The sequence below is a fragment of the Scyliorhinus torazame genome, chromosome 2 (genome assembly GCF_047496885.1).
Source record: "Scyliorhinus torazame isolate Kashiwa2021f chromosome 2, sScyTor2.1, whole genome shotgun sequence".
NCBI classification, from domain to species: Eukaryota; Metazoa; Chordata; class Chondrichthyes; order Carcharhiniformes; family Scyliorhinidae; genus Scyliorhinus; species Scyliorhinus torazame.
Genome location: NC_092708.1, coordinates 82,000,296 through 82,019,012, shown reverse-complemented (window position 1 = coordinate 82,019,012; position 18,717 = coordinate 82,000,296). Strand labels below are relative to the sequence as shown.

General features: G+C 46.9%; 1 protein-coding gene across 1 annotated transcript in view; it reads right to left on the bottom strand.

Annotated features, from left to right (window-relative positions):
• Positions 1-18,717, bottom strand: part of LOC140388827 (extended synaptotagmin-3-like) — a 184,726-nt gene that overhangs the window by 66,414 nt on the left and 99,595 nt on the right. Inside the window, exon 7 of the mRNA XM_072473172.1 lies at positions 5,611-5,666. Within this exon, the coding sequence (XP_072329273.1) occupies positions 5,611-5,666 (56 nt within the window). The remainder of the gene's footprint in view (positions 1-5,610; positions 5,667-18,717) is intronic.

Below are 18,717 nucleotides of genomic sequence, written 5' to 3'. Positions count from 1 at the left end.
GTGACGCCGATCCGATGCCGTTCCGCCATTCTCCCAACCGGCGAGAACGGCGTCATCAAGGTCGACGCTGCGCCGCCCGGAGAATCGTCCGAGGTGCTAAATCTGGCGATTCTCTGGGCACCCCGCTATTCAGTGGCCCGGATGGGCCAAAGTCCCGACGGCGTGACCCCAGGTCATGCCGTCGCTGTTCACTCCTGCAAAATAAATTCGGCAGCAAGTCGTGCTGGCTGACGATGCAGAGTGAGAAGGTGAGCAGCCGGCGATTTTGGAGGCAGCATGTTGTGGCATCTACGGTGGGGGGAGTTTGGGGAAGGGAGCTGCCATGCTCGGGGGGGGGGCAGTGCAGCCTTGTTTGAGGGGGGGGAGGAGGAGGGGGGGAGGAGGAGGGGGGGAAGGAGGAGGGGGGAAGGAGGAGGAGGGGGGAGCTGGAGGGGGAGGAGGGGGAGGGACGGAGGAGGGGCAGAGGGCGAGGGGGTAGGGGGGTATGGGGTAGAGGGGGCGGGGTGTATGGGGGAGGAGGGGGTGGAGTAGGAGGGGGGAAGAGGGGGAACGAGGAGGAAGAGGGGGGCGAGGAGGGGGAGGGGAGGAGCGGGGAGGAGGGGGGGAGGGTGCAGTCATGTTCTGGGGGGGAGGAGGGGTGGGGAAGGGTGCACAATGTTCGGGGGAGGGGGGCGGTTCGGGGAAGGGGGCCTCCATGTTCCGGGGAGGGGGGGGTTTCCGCAGGAGTGACATGCCAGCCGGCCTGCCATGGCCATTTTGGGCAGATGGCCACCACCCCACTCCCCGCAAAGCAATTCAGCGCCCCCTGTAATCTTTTGGGTCACTCCTCCCAGGGGTGATCCAACACCCCCCACTATCGCCCCTCCAAGAGACCTCCTAATTAGAGACCGCACCAGAGGCCCCCTAGAGACTCTCTAATTAAATAGATCTCCCCCTAGAGATCCTCTAATTAAGAGCCCTGCCCCCCCAGAGTCAGCTGTGAAACTAACTGCAATGTTTGTCAACATCCAGCTATGATTGACAGCTCCTGAACCACATTAAAGAGAGTTAAATGCTTTCTGTTAATCTTACTGCTGACTAATTCAAAGTCACTCAAGCGTGAAGAGAGATGAATGGAACATTGCAGACATCTGGGTTCATGTGGAAGCTGTCAATCACAGCCTGGTAAAATCAATATCGACTGGAAATGAATGAAAGGCTTGCAGATCAAAGATCTGAGGTGTTTAAACCCAGCTGACTGGTTTTCCGTTCCAGAAATTGACTTGTGCTGCTTCCTGTGTCTGAGCCAGCAGGTGTATTGCACAGGTGAGTGTTAATGCAGGGATTTTTTTTTCACTGCCTCTGGCTGGACTGATCTATAGCTTCCAGACAGGGGTCTCTATTCTGATGGGTGGCTCTTTAGGCGGTTCCTAAAGAATCTCTTTAATTAGGGGGTCTCTGTGGGGGATCTCTTTAAGTAGGGGTCTCGGCAGCGGGGAGGAGGGGGAGGTCTGGTGGGGTGGCCACATCATACATTGGGGGGGTGCCCATACCTTTGGGCAGCTCCCTTAAAGAGTTACCCACTTGGTCCACCATACGATCCACCGTGTCAGGTATACATTTGTCAAGATCAGCACCAATTCTCGCCCACATGATTCCTGGCCCAGAGGACCAGAAAATATGATGTCCGGCCCATTGATAGGATAGAAATTGGTCTTAATAATCCATTTGCATCCTCCCTCTGACACAGGGTGTGGACCTCGATCCGAATGCCAGTGGGAGACAGGCACAATCCCGTTATCTGCCCTACACTGGATTCTCTGCCACGGGTTGAAGAATTACCGATGCGGTGGAGAATCCAGCACATGGTGTGCGGGACAATGCCATTGTTGAAATAATGGGCGTGTGGACTCCCTGCAAATACAAATACATTAGTGTGTTCCTATGCTGATATTACACAGCACAATTTTATCCTTATTATAACATGTATTAACATGGCACCTGAAATAAATGCATTTTTTATGAGGGCCACGAAGAATCCAGCACGAGTTTGTAGAATCAAAAGAAATGGCTTTATTTACAATTACATATATACAACAGCAGCAGTACTCCACCACTGCTCACTCCTCTCTAGCTGGTTCCACACTGGCCAGCTCTATTTATGCAGGTGACTCTGCTAATGATTTCTCCGCCCCCCCCTCATTGGGGAAGCTCATACTCACTAAGGATTGTGGGATTGCCATTAGTCCCCGGCCAGTAGTAAACAGGCAGGTTATAACAGCGTTCTTTTGGAGTTAATTCTCACTCATCTTCTTCTTCTTTTCCTCTGCCTAAAGGCAGATCTGACCCAAAGCGCCGCGCCCTTCACCAGAGAGCAAGGAGGCAGATTGCAAACCCATTCAGAATGGGGATTAAACGCTGTGCTGTTGGCACTAATTTGATCTACATCAGCCATCCAACCAACTGAGCCAGCCAACCCCCTCAAGTAATCTGGGTTGTTACGGCAACTGTATAAGGCTCTGGTCAGACCCCATTTGGAGTATTGTGAGCAGTTTAGGGCCCCGTTTCTAAGGGTGAATGTGCTGGCCTTGGAAAGGATCCAGAGGAGGTTCACAAGAACGATCCCTAGAATGAAGAACTTGTCGTATGAGGAACTTTTGAGGACTTTGGATCTGTACTTGGAGTTTAGAAGTATGAGAGGGGATCTTATTGAAACTTACAAGATACTGCGAGGCCTGGATAGAGTGGATGTGGAGAGAATATTTCCACTTGTCGGAAAAACTAGAACCAGAGGACACCATCTCAAACTAAAGCGACGATCCTTTAAAACAAAGATGAGGAATTTCTTCAGCCAGAGGGTGGTTAATCTGTGGAACTCTTTGCCGCAGAAGGCTGTGGAGGCCAATTCACTCAGTGTCATTAAGACAGAGATAGATAGGTTCATGATTAATAAGGGGATCAGAGGTTATGGGGAGAGGCCGGAGAATGGGAATGAGAAAATATCAGCCATGATTGAATGGCGGAGCAGATTCGATGGGCCGAGAGGCCTAATTCTGCTCCTATGTCTTATGGTCTTATGGCACTACATTTTACATGCTTGTTGCAGTTTGGAGCTATGGATAGTGGTGTTAGAGGCTCCAATTTCTTTCCATCACGTGGCTGACCAGGAATCTCTCCCACTCCTACCTCCTGCCATTGGTGTGTGCTGGAAGGATTTACAAGCTGATACCTGCTTGGCCAAAATATGAACGCACATTTCTTGGCCATTAAGTCCCAGAGTGGGACTTGAAACCTGAGCTTCTGGCTCAGAAGCAGGGATGCTATCCACTGCTCCACAAGACCTCCCTCTCACTGACATACCAGGTCTGATATTATCAATTGTTCACACTTCCCAGCCATCCAGCTCAAGCTGCTTTGCTTTGGTAATTGCTTGACATAAATTCTCTTATCATGTAACAAACAATAAGGTAAAGATATATTTCTTCAAATTACTGGCATTAACTCTGATCACTGGAAGAAAACAATTACAGCTTGGCCTTGCTCCCTCAGAACTCAGCAGTGCTCATAGATCAGACAAGGTATTGCATACCAAGTCCACAATAAACTAAAGTGGCCGGCCTTCCTGGGTGTGGCGTAAAAATAAATTGCTGATTCATGATGAGCCTATTTTGCATTAATGTCATGGGCCAATTACACCGCTGTATGTAGAGGCCATTCCACAAAATGCTAATACACAAATTGTACCCAATCATTGGAGGCTCAAAATCTTGACAACACAAAATTCAGGTTTCAGCTGGAACAAATTTCTGCTATCTCAATCGCAATCCCCAAAATATCAAGCTATCTGGCCTTGTTCCCACACATAACCTGTCACCCCGCCTTCAATTTCATATCACTAAGGTAGACCAGCTTCCATTTTAACTCTAGTTCTTTTAGTTCGGAATTATTACAAAAAACACCAAACCTGAACGGATTTAATTAAAGTGGGAAAATCCAGAAGACACACAAGTGTGTTTAGATGTGCATCTGATAATAGGCGTTCAAATACTGCTTCCATTGTTCATCAGGCTGGGATGCATCCCACTGTGATTAATTAAATTCACTGAAACACTAACCTGAGGGAATATTTCCTTTGTGTACCATGTATAACTGGATCATAAACAAGTTTAAAAAGATTATATAAAATACAAGTTTGTTGTACATAGTACAGATTAAATATCACCTTCTCAAATAAAGCAGCTGAGATTTAAGCCGGCATTATCACAGTTACTTCAACCAGTGTGTTACTTGTTCACTTTTATCGTAAAGCTACAGAAACATTTGGGTTCCCCTTTGGGTTACAATAAATTTGTTAATATTGAATTCCATCTTGTCTAGACTCCATTAAGACGTGCCACTGGACACATATCAATATTGTGAGAGCATTATAAAAGGCATGATCTAATGGCCGTAAAAAGCATAAACAGTATTTTACAGAAGATACTTAATTTACGCTAGTTTCACGCATGACTAGTGAAACATTTGAAAAACATAATTGTCTCCTGCCATAAATATACTGATGCACAATTGTTTATGGAAAGGATAGTGCTGGCACAGGACTCTAGGCAGCTCACTGATGGAGAATACAAACTCTAGGCCATCCTTTATATTTGCAGCAGTTTCTGAAGTCAAGAATAAAAAATGAATTGAAAAGTGTTTTAATTCCCCCGTGGAATAAGCAAACGGCACAATTCTTGAAACTGACATGAAGCTGGCTTTTGCTACTTGCAACATTTTCCTTCATCATACCCTGTATAATATACATATATAAAGCAATGACGCAGGAGTATATGACAAGGAATATAATCCAATGATATGATACATCAAGCATATCTTATACAGGCTGAAATAGCGGGTATTTAGAAATTATATTACAAGTATTTACCACACTAATTGATATTCTGGAATTACTTCCCAATTATGTTGTTTCGTTATTGAGAAAATCTACTGGTTACCATGTATTGGCTAGGACGGCACAATAGCACAGTAGTTAGCACTTCTGCCTCACAGCGCCAGAGACCCGGGTTCAATTCCGGTTTGGGTCACTGTCTGTGTGGAGTTTGCACTTTCTCCCCGTGTCTGCGTGGGTTTCCTCCGGGTGCTCAGGTTTCCTCCCACAATCCAAAGATATGGATTGGCCCTGCTAAATTGCTTCCATTGTCTAAAAGGTTAGGGAGGGTTATGGGGGCAGGGTGCAGGTGTGGGTTTAAGTGGGGTGCTCTTTCCAAGGGCCAGTGCAGACTGGATAGGCTGAATGGTCTCCTTCTGCACTGGAGGAATTCTATGACAAGGATTAATTAAGTGGATTCATTACTTGAGGTAGAACTCCCGTATCTTGTTACTTGAGGTAGGGCTCCCGCATCTTGTAGAAGATAAAGATATGCGGCATGTTTTCTTACATTCAAAAATTTGAGTAAAATAATAGATGCAAGTATATTTTATGCACACCGTTTGCTGAAGTTACTGACCAGAGGAATACATACCCAGGATTACCCAATTATTCATTATACCTTTATTTTACTATAAAGTCAATATTGCAGTCAACTTCCACTTCCCAACCTGTGCAAACAATAGCTCGTATGAAATACTAACTTGAGTCCAGGAATATCTAGTAGGTTGGTCAGTCCTGTCCAGTTGATTTCCAGAAACTGAATGGAGAAATTAATAGCATTAATTAGAAGCAATAGATTTGGTAACAAGAGAAGCTCGCTCTCTCCCCAACAATGAGGTATAATATTCAAATTACATTTTAATCTTTTGTTCAGGTTAGAAGGATAATATTTGTTTGAAAGAAATGGTGTGGATCTTAAGGTTAGTACAGAAGTGACATCCTGCAGGTTTAAATGTCTTAGTCCATGTTGGACGGCCATGTCACACCATTGAGTGTGCTGGGTGAATTGCCTTGAAGCGGCAGCAAATTTGTGCTAGTTCGTGTAGTGGGCGGCACAGTGGCTAGCATTGTTGCTTCACAGCGCCAGGGTCCCAGGTTCGATCCCGGCTTGGGTCACTGTCTGTGCGGAGTCTGCACGTTCTCCCTGTGCCTGTGTGGGTTTCCTCCCACAAGTCCTGAAAGGCGTGCTGTTAGGCGAATTGGACATTCTGAATTCTCCCTCTGTGTACCCGAACAGGCTCCGGAATGTGGTGACTAGGGGATTTTCACAGTAACTTTATTGCAGTGTTAATGTAAGCTGACCCCGGGGCCCCTTTCACCCAGCATCCTCTGCAGCATGCCTACTTGTGACAATAAAGATTATTATTATAAATTTTTGTAGGCCAAGTTGTAGAGCACTTTCATTCACAACGTTGTGAAACAGCCTGATCTTAGTAACCAAAATTCCATGCTGCACTATCCCTGGAATTTCATTTTTGGAACAGCTGTGATGTCATTGGATGGACTGTGTGGATCCTGTGCGCACGGGGCCTACAGGGTGGAAATGATTATCTACCCCGTGGTCCTTATGGAGTACAAGCTTCTCTGCTAGGGGTGGGAATCTCTATTAACCTCTGTATAAAATGTTGGCCAGTTAGGCACCGACCAGTGAGGAATCTGGTAGGGACCTACTGTGCTGTGTATATATCACGTTGTAAGTAAAACTTTGTTTATTTTATTTGGTGTGGACTCCCCGTGTCCTTATTAAACTGGCGGTGAGTGAGGAATGGAGCAAAAGCGTTGGGGCAGCACGGTAGCATTGTGGATAGCACAAATGCTTCACAGCTCCAGGGTCCCAGGTTCGATTCCGGCTTGGGTCACTGTCTGTGCAGAGTCTGCACATCCTCCCCGTGTGTGTGTGGGTTTCCTCCGGGTGCTCCGGTTTCCTCCCACAGTCCAAAGATGTGCGGGTTAGGTGGATTGGCCATGCTAAACTGCCCATAGTGTCCAAAATTGCCCTTATTGTAGGGTGGGGTTACTGGGTTATGGGGATAGGGTGGAGGTGTGGACCTTGGGTAGGGTGCTCTTTCCAAGAGCCGGTGCAGACTCGATGGGCCGAATGGCCTCCTTCTGCACTGTAAATTCTATGAGAATCTATGAAAAGAGCAAGGTACTAGAAAGGGGATAAATAGTTAGGTAAAGTTAGGAGTAGATACTAATACAGGTGATTAGAGGATTAGGGTAGCTGACTTTTAAACATCTCTAGCTTAGGCTGGAGAAAATGGGTAGCAGTCTAATTGCCTGTAACTGGGATTTTTCAAAGCATGAAGAGGGGGATGGGCAGCCATTAGGACCGGTTCCTTGTGCAGAGGATGCTGCAGAGGATGCTGGGTGAAAGGGGCCCCGGGGTCAGCTTATATGGCCAGGTCAAGGAATGTGTGAGAAAGACCTATGAGAATCTTGCATTTGCCATCTTGCATTATTTGGTCGTGTGTGAAACTTGATTCTATGTTCATGTGTATAGGATGTTATGTGCTTTGTTTTCACTCACTTCCTCTGGGGATCTCAGGAACAGTGTTGGTCCTGGGTTATCAGAGTGAGTGGAGCTTGCAAGCTATTTGAAATAAAACAAAGGAATGTTTATAAATCCGACTCAGCCTTTGACTGAGACCAGACTGAGGGCAGGAAGAACTCAATATCGTCACGAGGCGTAAACTGGCTTGCTGTCAACTACTCGGCTGAGCCACCACCCCGATTTTCTGGACCCAGGTTTGGATTTACTTGATTCACCATGCCTCTGTTTGGATGGTTAGATACATTTGATGCCGGTGTTGAAGACTGGAACCAGTGCGCAGAAAGGGTGCGTTACTTCTTCTGGGCCAACAACATCACGGGGAATAAGCTCCAGACGATCATACTGTTGACGGCCTACGGAGCACACGTTCAGGGTAATGCGGAGTCTCATGTACCTGGCGGCGCCTGATAATCAATCGTTCAACCAACTCATGGTATTTGTGGCGCAATACTTTAACCCAACCCCAACGGTAATTGTTCAAAGATATTGGTTTAATATTGCAAGCACTGTCGCTCTCCCTGCCCCAGAAAAGTGCGAAACATTGCGTCCAAGAGATACAGGGGATGGAGGTGAATGTTTTAGAGTGTCACCCCTCACGTAGTATACCCACAGTCCAGACCAAACTCCACGGCGACTCCAGACTCTGGGCAAAGAGCCGGCCACCGAGACGTGCAACATCACCGGACTCACCGGTCTAGGCATACCTGCAAGTAGCAGGAAGGCCAGCACTCCAGGCACCCCGGTCGAGGTAGGTGCCAGCCCCAGGGACGGACCTTGCATCGGGATGACCCAGAAGAGGATGAGGCTGAGGCTGAGGCACAGCTGAACTGTTTGGCATCGCCCCTGTGTGGCCCCTATTCATGTCCTGATGCAGGTGAATGACCACGTGCTCCCAATGGAATTGGATACAGGAACAGCCAATTCTGAGGTGGTGCAGAGCACCTTTGATCTTATAAAACAAAGTGCGCATACTTTACTGGCACTGTGCTCGTTTGGCCACTTATGCGGGGGAATGCCTTAATATTAATAAGGGGCTGGTTTAGCACACTGGGCTAAATAGTTGGCTTGTAATGCAGAACAAAGCAGCAGTGCGGGTTCTATACCCATACCAGCCTCCCCGAACAGGCGCCGGAATGTGGGGCTTTTCACAGTAACTTCATTGAAGCCTATTTGTGACAATAAGCGATTATTATTATTATTATTATTGTGGGGTCCACCCTTACTCCGGTGGTTTATGGTCACCAATCAGTTCACCTTCCCTCATTGTTGTGCAAGGAAGCGGCTCTGGCCTGATGGTCTGCAATTGGCTACATCAGTTACAGATGGATTAGCAACATATCCTCCAAGTGAGATCTGGCAGTCTGAGTGCAATAATACTGAGCAAATTCCCCTAGGCTTTCCAGCCTGGCTTGGGTATGATTAAAGGAGCTGTGGCCAAAATCCAGATGGACCGGGAGACCTAACCACAATATTTTCTTGCCCACCTGCTTCCCTACGCTTTACACAAAAATTTGGAGACTGAACTTCGTTGTTTAGAGTGTTTGGACATCATTAGGCCTGTTGACGAGTGGACAGTGCTGGTAGTCCCCGTAATGAAGCCAGATAAGCCTCTGCAGAGACTATAAATTATTTTTTTTGCTATAAATTTAGAGTACCCAATTCTTTTTTTTCCCATTAAGGGGCAATTTAACGTGGCCAATTAACCTATGCTGCACATCTTTTGGATTGTGGGGGTGAAACCCACACAAACACGGGGAGAATGTGCAAACTCCACACAGATAGTGACCCAGAGCCTGGATCGAACCTGGGACCTCGGCGCTGTGAGGCAGCAATGCTAACCACTGCGCCACCATGCTGCCCGAGAGACTATAAATTGACAGTGAACCTGGCTTCGAGGTTAGACCGTTAAGCTTTACTCCGCATCAAGGGTCTGTAAAAAGAACAAAGAACAAAGAAATGTACAGCACAGGAACAGGCCCTTCGGCCCTCCAAGCCTGTGCCGACCATGCTGCCCGTCTAAACTAAAGTCTTCTACACTTCCTTGGTCCGTATCCCCCTATTCCCATCCTATTCATGTATTTGTCAAGATGCCCCTTTAACGTCACTATCGTCCCTGCTTCCACCTCCTCCGGCAGCGAGTTCCAGCCACCCACTACCCTCTGTGTAAAAAACTTGCTTCGTACATCTCCTCTAAACCTTGCCCCTCACACCTTAAACCTATGCCCCCTAGTAATTGACCCCTCTACCCTGGGAAAAAGCCTCTGACTATCCACTCTGTCTGTGCCCCTCATAATTTTGTAGACCTCTATCAGGTCGCCCCTCAACCTCCGTCGTTCCAGTGAGAACAAACTGAGTTTATTCAACCGCTCCACATAGCTAATGCCCTCCATACCAGGCAACATCCTGGTAAATCTCTTCTGCACCCTCTCTAAAGCCTCCACATCCTTTTGGTAGTGTGGCAACCAGAATTGAACACTATACTCCAAGTGTGGCCTAACTAAGGTTCTATACAGGTGCAACATGACTTGCCAATTTTTATACTCAATGCCCCGGCCAATGAAGGCAAGCATCCCATATGCCTTCTTGACTACCTTCTCCACCTGTGTTTTCCCTTTCAGTGACCTGTGGACCTGTACACCTAGATCTCTCTGACTGTCAATACTCTTGAGGGTTCTACCATTCACTGTATATTCCCTACCTGCATTTGACCTTCCAAAATGCATTATCTCACATTTGTCTGGATTAAACTCCATCTGTCATCTCTCCGCCCAAGTCTCCAAATGATCTAAATCCTGCTGTATCCTCTGACAGTCCTCATCGCTATCCGCAATTCCACCAACCTTTGTGTCATCTGCAAGCTTACTAATCAGACCAGTTACATTTTCCTCCAAATCATTTATATATACTACGAACAGCAAAGGTCCTAGCACTGATCCCTGCGGAACACCACTAGTCACAGCCCTCCAATCAGAAAAGCACCCTTCCATTGCTACTCTCTGCCTTCTATGACCTAGCCAGTTCTGTATCCATCTACCAGCCCACCCCTGATCCCGTGTGACTTCACCTTTTGTACCAGTCTGCCATGAGGGACCTTGTCAAAGGCCTTACTGAAGTCCATATAGACAACATCCACTGCCCTACCTGCATCAATCATCTTTGTGACCTCTTCGAAAAGCTCTATCAAGTTAGTGAGACACGACCTCCCCTTCACAAAACCGTGCTGCCTCGCACTAATACGTCCATTTACTTCCAAATGGGAGTAGATCCTATCTTGAAGAATTCTCTCCAGTAATTTCCCTACCACTGACATAAGTCTCACCGGCATGTAGTTCCCTGGATTATCCTTGCTACCCTTCTTAAACAAAGGAACAACATTGGTGATTCTCCAGTCCTCCGGGACATCACCTGAAGACAGTGAGGATCCAAAGATTTCTGTCAAGGCCTCAGCAATTTCCTCTTTAGCCTCATTCAGTATTCTGGGGTAGATTCCATCAGACCCTGGGGACTTATCTACCATAATATTTTTCAAGACACCCAACACCTCGTCTTTTTGGATCTCAATGTGACCCAGGCTATCTACACACCCTTCTCCAGACTCAACATCCACCAATTCCTTCTCTTTGGTGAATACTGATGCAAAGTATGAGATGCTCCGTGAGATGCCACAGAGCTTCGCTATTTTCTTGGACTCGTAAATTACTATAGGCAAGTTATTCTAAATCTAGCAACCGTCCTGGCCCCCTTCACTTGTTCCTCAAGAAGCACCTGCCTTGGGAATGGAGCAAGGCCCAGGATGAGGCATTTAAGCAGGCAAAATGGCAGTTTTCCTCTTCGGGAGTGGAGCAGGCGGAGGCTATTGGGCCCTTCAAGCCCACTCCGCCTTCATCATGATCATGGCTGATCATTCAACTCAATAGCCTAATCCCGCTTTCCACCAAATTCTTTGATGCCCTCTGCCCTTACTGCTATATCTAACTGCTTCTTGAAATCATACAATGTTTTGGACTCAACTACTTCCTGTGGTAATTAATTCCACAGGCTCACCACACTCTGGGTGAAGACATTTCTCCTCATCTCGGTCCTAAATCTCTGTCCTACGCCATATCCTCATAGGTGCCCCCTGGTTCTGGACACATCCACATCGGAGCATCCTTCCTGCATCTACCCTGTCCAGTCATGTTAGAATTTTGTAGATTTCTATGAGATCCCCCCTCATTCTTCTGAACTCCAGCGAATACAATCCTAACTGATTCAATCTCTCAATCTTGCCATCTCAGGATACAGTCTGATAAACCTTCACTGCACTCGCTCTATAGCTAGAGAATCCTTCCTCAGTTAAGGAGACCAAAACTGCACACAATGTTCTAGGTATGGCCTCACCAATGCCCTGTGTAATTGCAATAAGACATCCCTGCTCCTGTACTCGAATCCTCTCGCAATGAAGGCCAGCATATCATTTGTTTTCTTTACTGCCTGCATGCTTACCTTCAGCGACTGGTGTACAAGGACACCCAGGTCTTGCTGCATAGCCCCCTCTTCTAATTTATGGCAATTCAGTAAATAGTCTGCCTTCTTGTTTTTGCTACCAAAGTGGAAGACCTCGCTTCTTCTCCGCTGCTACCAGACTCCTAAACGACCCTCTTATGGACTGACCTGATTAATATTGCACTTCTGTATGCTTCACCCGATGCCGGTGTCTATGTATTGTGGACCTTGTGTTACCCTATTATGTATTTGCTTTTTATTTTATTTTGTTTTTATGTACTTAATGATCTGTTTGAGCTGCTCGCAGAAAAATACTTTTCACTGTACCTCGGTACACATGACAATAAGCAAATCCAATCCAATCCAATTTATCGAAATTATACTGCATTTGCCATTCATTTGCCCATTCACTCAACTGGTCCAAATCACACTGAAGGATCTTTGCATCCTCCTCACAGCTCACCATCCCACCCAACTTGCTGTCATCTGCAAATTTGGAGTTCCCTCATTAAATCATTGATATATATTGTGAATATCTGGGGTCCTAGCACTGATCCCTGCGGTACCCCACTAGTCACTGCCGGCCAATTTGAAAAAGACCCATTAATTCCTACTCTTTGTTTCCTGTCTGCCAACCAGTTTTCCATCCATCTCAATACACTATAGTTTTCACCAATCTTTTTCTCTTCATTTACCTATAAAAGCTTTTACAGTCAGTTTTTATGTTCCTTGCAAGCTCACTTTCGTACTCAATTTTCCCCTTCTTAATTAATCCCTTGGTCCTTCTCTGCTGAATTCTAAACAGTTCCCAATCCTCAGACCTGTTGTTTTTCTTGGCCAATTTATATGCTACTTTCTTAGATCGAACACTATCCCTAATTTCCCTTGTAAGCCATGGATTGGGCACCTTTCCCATTTTACTTATGTGCCAGACAGGAATAAACAATTGTTGCAGTTCCTCCATGTGCTCTTTGAATGTTTGCCATTGCATAGCCACTGTCATCCCTTGAAGTAACATGCCCCAATCAATCATAGCTAACTCACGCCTCACTTTACCGCAGTTTCCTTTGTTAAGGTTCAGCAACCTAGTCTCAGAATCAACTACTTCGGTTCTGGCGGGTAGGCTGGAGGAGTGCCTCCCAAAGGAGATAGGGGAAGATCAGTCGGGGTTCATGAGAGGGAGGCAGCTCTTTACAAACGTTAGAAGGGTATTGAATGTTGTTACAGCACCGGCGGAGGGGAAGGAAACAGAGGCGGTTGTGGCATTGGACACTGAGAAGGCGTTTGACCGGGTAGAATGGGGGTACTTGATGGCAGTTCTGGAGCGGTTTGGGATTGGACCAAGATTTGTGAACTGGGTAAAGCTACTGTATAAGGAGCTGAGGGCGAGTGTCCGCACAAACAACATCAACTCAAGATTCTTTTCTCTCCACCGTGGGGCTGGGCAGGGATGTCCTATGTCCCCCCTGCTGTTTGTACTCGCGATTGAGCCGTTGGTCATCGCATACTCGATGAGCCAAATGGCCTCTTTCTGCACTGTAAATTCTATGTTCAAAACCATTGTATGTTACGTGCGTTGCTTTGCTGTAAGAGATTGGGACAGTCCTGTCTCATCGGATGAGCGATGGCCATGAACATCAGAGTGCCTTTGCCTCCCAGGTACTGGCTACGGCTGAGAGAAAATAGCGAAGGAAGCCCTGGCGGTCGTATTTGATGTAAAGCAGTTCGATCAGTATCATCATGGATCACAAGCCATTGCTGGGCCTCATCCGTGAAGACAAGGCGACCCCGCCAGCCTCTTCCGTGAAGACAAGACGATCCCGCCAGCCTCTTCTGTGAAGACAAGGCGATTCCGCCAGCCTCTTACGTGAAGACAAGGCGATCCTACCAGCCTCTTCCATGAAGAGAAGGCAATCCCGCCAGCCTCTTCTGTGAAGACAAGGCGATCCCACCAGCATCTTCCGTGAAGACAAGGTGATCCTGCCAGCCTCTTCCATGTAGACAAGGTGATCCCGCCAACCTCTTCTGTGAAGACAAGGCGATCCCGCCAGCATCTTCCGTGAAGACAAGACGATCCCGCCAGCCTCTTCTGTGAAGACAAGGCGATTCCGCCAGCCTCTTACGTGAAGACAAGGCGATCCTACCAGCCTCTTCCATGAAGAGAAGGCAATCCCGCCAGCCTCTTCTGTGAAGACAAGGCGATCCCACCAGCATCTTCCGTGAAGACAAGGTGATCCTGCCAGCCTCTTCCATGTAGACAAGGCGATCCCGCCAACCTCTTCTGTGAAGACAAGGCGATCCCGCCAGCATCTTCCGTGAAGACAAGGTGATCCTGCCAGCCTCTTCCGTGAAGACAAGGCGACCCCACCAATTGTATTTGCGGGGATTCCGTGCTGGGCCTTGTATCGGCTGCTTATGAATACTCTTCCACCCAGGGACCCAGATTGTGCATGCTGATGTTTTGAGTCATCTTCGCCTGCAGACCGAATCCACAAACGCCTCTGCGGTGGATGAACTTTATGGACTCCTTGCCCGTCACTGCATCGTGTATTTGTGACTGGACACAGACCGACTCAGTCCTTGGTGCTATATGGTGGGCAGCAACGACAGCTACCAGAGGAGTTAAAAGCTTTCTCCTCCAAGTACTCAGAGCTTACTATGGAAGATAACATCCTCCTGTGAGGTACGAGGGTTGTTCTTCCAATGAAGGGCCATGGAACCGTGCTGAAGGACCTTCACAACACCATCTTGTCATTTCCAAAATGAAGATGCTGACGAGAAGCTACGTCTGGTGGCCATGTTTCGACACGGATAGCGAAATGTTGGTAAAAGTGCTCAGTCTGTCCAGAACACCACAAGATTCGTGCGGCGGCCCCCCTCCACCCTTGGAAGTGGACAGGATGCCCCTGGGCCCGCGTGCATGAGTACTTCACCATTCCTGGGGTCGCTGTTCCTAATCCTGGAGGACACCCACTCAAAGTGGCTGGATATTCACTGGATGACGATCAGCTCCCGGGCAACGGTTGAGAGGAATGTAATAGTCCACATGACGCCTCCAGGGTGAGAATGAGTATCTTCCCCGTGGTCTTTGCGGAGTATGAGCTCCCCGCTAGGGGGACCTCTATTAACTTTTGTATAATAGGTCAGTCAGTAAGGCACCGACCAGTGAGGAACCCCGTAGCGATCTACCGTGCTGTGTACATGCCTTGTAAATAAAACATTGTTACTTTATTTTACTCGGTGTGGACTCCCCGTGTCCTTACTAAAGATCCCTTTCACTGAAGACCAATGTTTTCAAGGAAGGCCGAACCTGGAGTCCCTTCTGTCAGATTACTCGCCAGATCTTTGTTGGTGACATTGATGCCGCCCCAGAGGTTACGCCATTTGTCCTTTATGTCAAAACCTGCATCGAATCGCAAAGCCCCAGAAAGGTTGCATGTTTTGAGCTGCATGTTGGGTTGGTTCTGAAGATCGTCATGGATTGGAGGTGCTGGGATGGCTGCAGTTCAGTCACACGTTTAGTGATTTTGCCTTCCATTGCAAGTCTGGATGTGGAACACTCCAAAATCTGGGGGCTGCTTCACCTGCTCAACATCAACCTTCCAAATCTTCACCGAATGCTGCTGTTTCTTGGCTGCTCTTCAATTTCACGTTACCTCAACTAAGGAATCTCAGGGCAGCACAGTGGCGCAGTGGGTTAGCCCTGTTGCCTCACGGCGGCGAGTTCCCAGGTTCGATCCCGGCTTTGGGTCACTGTCCGTGTGGAGTTTGCACATTCTCCCCGTGCTTGCGTGGGTTTCGCCCCCACAACCTAAAGATGTGCAAGTTAGGTGGATTGGCCACGCTAAATTGTCCCTTAATTGGAACAAATGAAATTTAAATTTAAAAAAAAAACTAAGGAATCTCATTGTGAAATCTGGAAGGAAATTCTCCAAGACCATTTCATCAACTCCTCCCACATCCCTGCTTTCTTCTCCCTTCACCCAGAGATGGCACTGATGGAAAACCGTAGTTTGTCTTCATTTAGACACAAATGTTATGAAGTTATTATTCATTTCTTCTCAATATCGTTTCTCACCAGTTACAGCTCCTCCTTTTTAAACTTCTCTCCATTGGTCACTATTTAAAAATAAGGGGTTGCTCATTTAAGACAGAGATGAAGAGATGTTGTTTTCTCTCAAAGGGGCATAAGAATCTGGAATTCTCTTCCTGAAAAGGCAGTGGAAGAAGAGTTTTGAACATTTTAAAGCTAAAGCAAGGTAGATTCTTGATTAATGGAAGCCGGGCAGGGGTTAAAGGGTATCAGTGATTGGCAGGAATGTGGAGTTCAGGTTACAGTCAGATCAACCATGATCTTATTGAATGGCGGAGCAGGGGAGGAGGTACTGGGGGGCCTAAAGGCCATGAAGTCGGGGAAAGCCCCGGGACCGGGTGGATACCCAGTAGAGTTTTACAAAAAGTTCTCGGAGATAGTGGGACCGGTCCTGACTAGGGTTTTTAATGAGGTGAGGGACAGAGGGACCCTGCCTCCAACGATGTCGCAAGCCACCATCTCGCTGATATTAAAGAGGGACAAGGACCCGGAATCCTGCGGGTCATACGGACCAATCTCTCTGATCAATGTGGACGCCAAGCTCCTGGCCAAGGTCCTGGCGATTAGAATTGAGGACTGTGTACCGGAGGTGATTGGGGGCGACCAAACAGGGTTTGTGAAAGGCAGGCAGCTGACAGCCAACTTGAGAAGATTGCTTAATGTGATTATGATGCCCCCGACGGGAAAGGAGGTGGAGGTAGTGGTGGCAATGGATCCTGAGAAGGCCTTCGACCGGGTGGAGTGGGACTATTTGTGGGAATGGCGGAGCAGGGTCAAGTCGCCAAGTGGCCTACTCCTGCTCCTAATTTGTACGCGTGTTCCTATGGTCCACAAAGATAATACTTCACATTCGACACGATAAATATGCGCACATCACTGCTATTTGTAGAAATGGGAATCAGAACCAACATCAAAACCATAACTGGAATTAACTGGAATGAAAGCCAACTATTATAGCAATAACAATTAATTGGTGGCTTTGGGTTACAAGGGAAGAGGAATGTGCCTAACATAACTAGAATATGTTCCTTAAAGTAGAGGATCAGTAACAATATCTGATTTTTGTGCAGAAAAACATTGCATGTGCTCTACGGAAAAGAAAAATGAAAAGGACAAACTGCCAAACAATTGTGGTAAGAGATTGAGAGGTGAAAGAAAATTTGATCAAAGATATAGAATGCTCAGTAATTTTCAAAAGAGAGGAAAGGTGACAGGGTTTTGTGGGGTGGGGGGGGGGGCGCGGGGGATGTAGTTGCCAAGAGTGTAGCAAAGGCAGCTGAAGTGTCTATCATTAATGGCAGGGCAAAGGATGGGTTGATGTATACAAGCCTAGAGCTGGAGCTGAAGATAAGGAAGAGTAGTTTTAATTCAATTTGTCAGCAGATTGTTAGGTCAGTCCTTATCCATTTTCCAGGTGAGTTCAGCTATTCCAGTAAAGATCTGTTAAGGGAATGACACCATTCTCTTCTTTAGGGTTAACTTTTATAAAATTAAAAAAGCCCCCCCCCCCCCCACAATGATTACATTTTTAAACTTTAAATCATTATGATTTTCATATAAACATACCAGTACCTGATTTTCCAGAACTGCTGGTTATTCTGCCTAGAAACCAACCAATTTTCCCTGCGGCGCCTCCGGCTTCAAATACTCATGATATGCCCAGCTTTCCCAGAGGCAACCCATCGATTGGGAGTGGAGGAGGAGAGGTAGGAAAATCATGAACTGCAGCAAGGGCCAGGGTTGCCATTTGGTGTGTGTAACGTGCCTCATTGCCATTTCTAAGGCTTTTGTGATCGAGGGCTTAGAGCCCACAAGCTACTGCCGCAAATTGCCAAGATTCTTTTTGACAGCACAATCCCAACCTAGAATCATCGAAACGTTACAGCACAGAATGAGGCCATTCAGCCCATCTTGTCCATGCCAGTCTGAGGACACCCAGGTGCCCTTTCTAATCCCACCTTCCATAGCCCTGTAGCACCTGTGTGACCACACTGGATAAAATTGTAAAATTAAGGTTTTGGCAGATACAACTTCTGCATGATGGATAACCTTTAAAGAATGTACAATTGTTTATTTTACTGCGAACCTTTGGAATTCTGTACTGCAGAGAGCTGTGTTCTTCAGCCATTGTGTATATTTAAGTCTGAGATATCGATGCACAGGGTATCAAGGGACGTGTGATTGTGCAGGGAGGTGTAGTTAAGATAGAAGGTCAGCATTACTGAATAGCAGGGCAGGCTCAAGGGGCCTAATAAAACATAATCCTTTTCCTGATGTCCTTGAAAGATAGTAATGCAGCATCCTATACTTATGAGATGGAGGACATTATAAAGCTATCTTGGTTTTGGATACTGTGGCTGAAGGGGGATCCCATTTGGATTGGATTGGATTTGTTTATTGTCACGTGTACCGAGGTACAGTGAAAAGTATTTTTCTGCGAGCAGCTCAACAGCTCATTAAGTACATGAAAAGAAAAGGAAATAAAAGAAAATACATAATAGGGCAACACAAGGTGAAAAGACCGCATAGAAGGACCAGACCTGTCTAATGAGAGCTCTACACGGGAAGGTGACAAGAGCAGACAGTTAACAGGGCTTATACAGGGACAATCAGAACAGCACGATTTGGTGCCATACTTGAGATAGGCCAAATGAACGACATGTAGTCTACAACTGT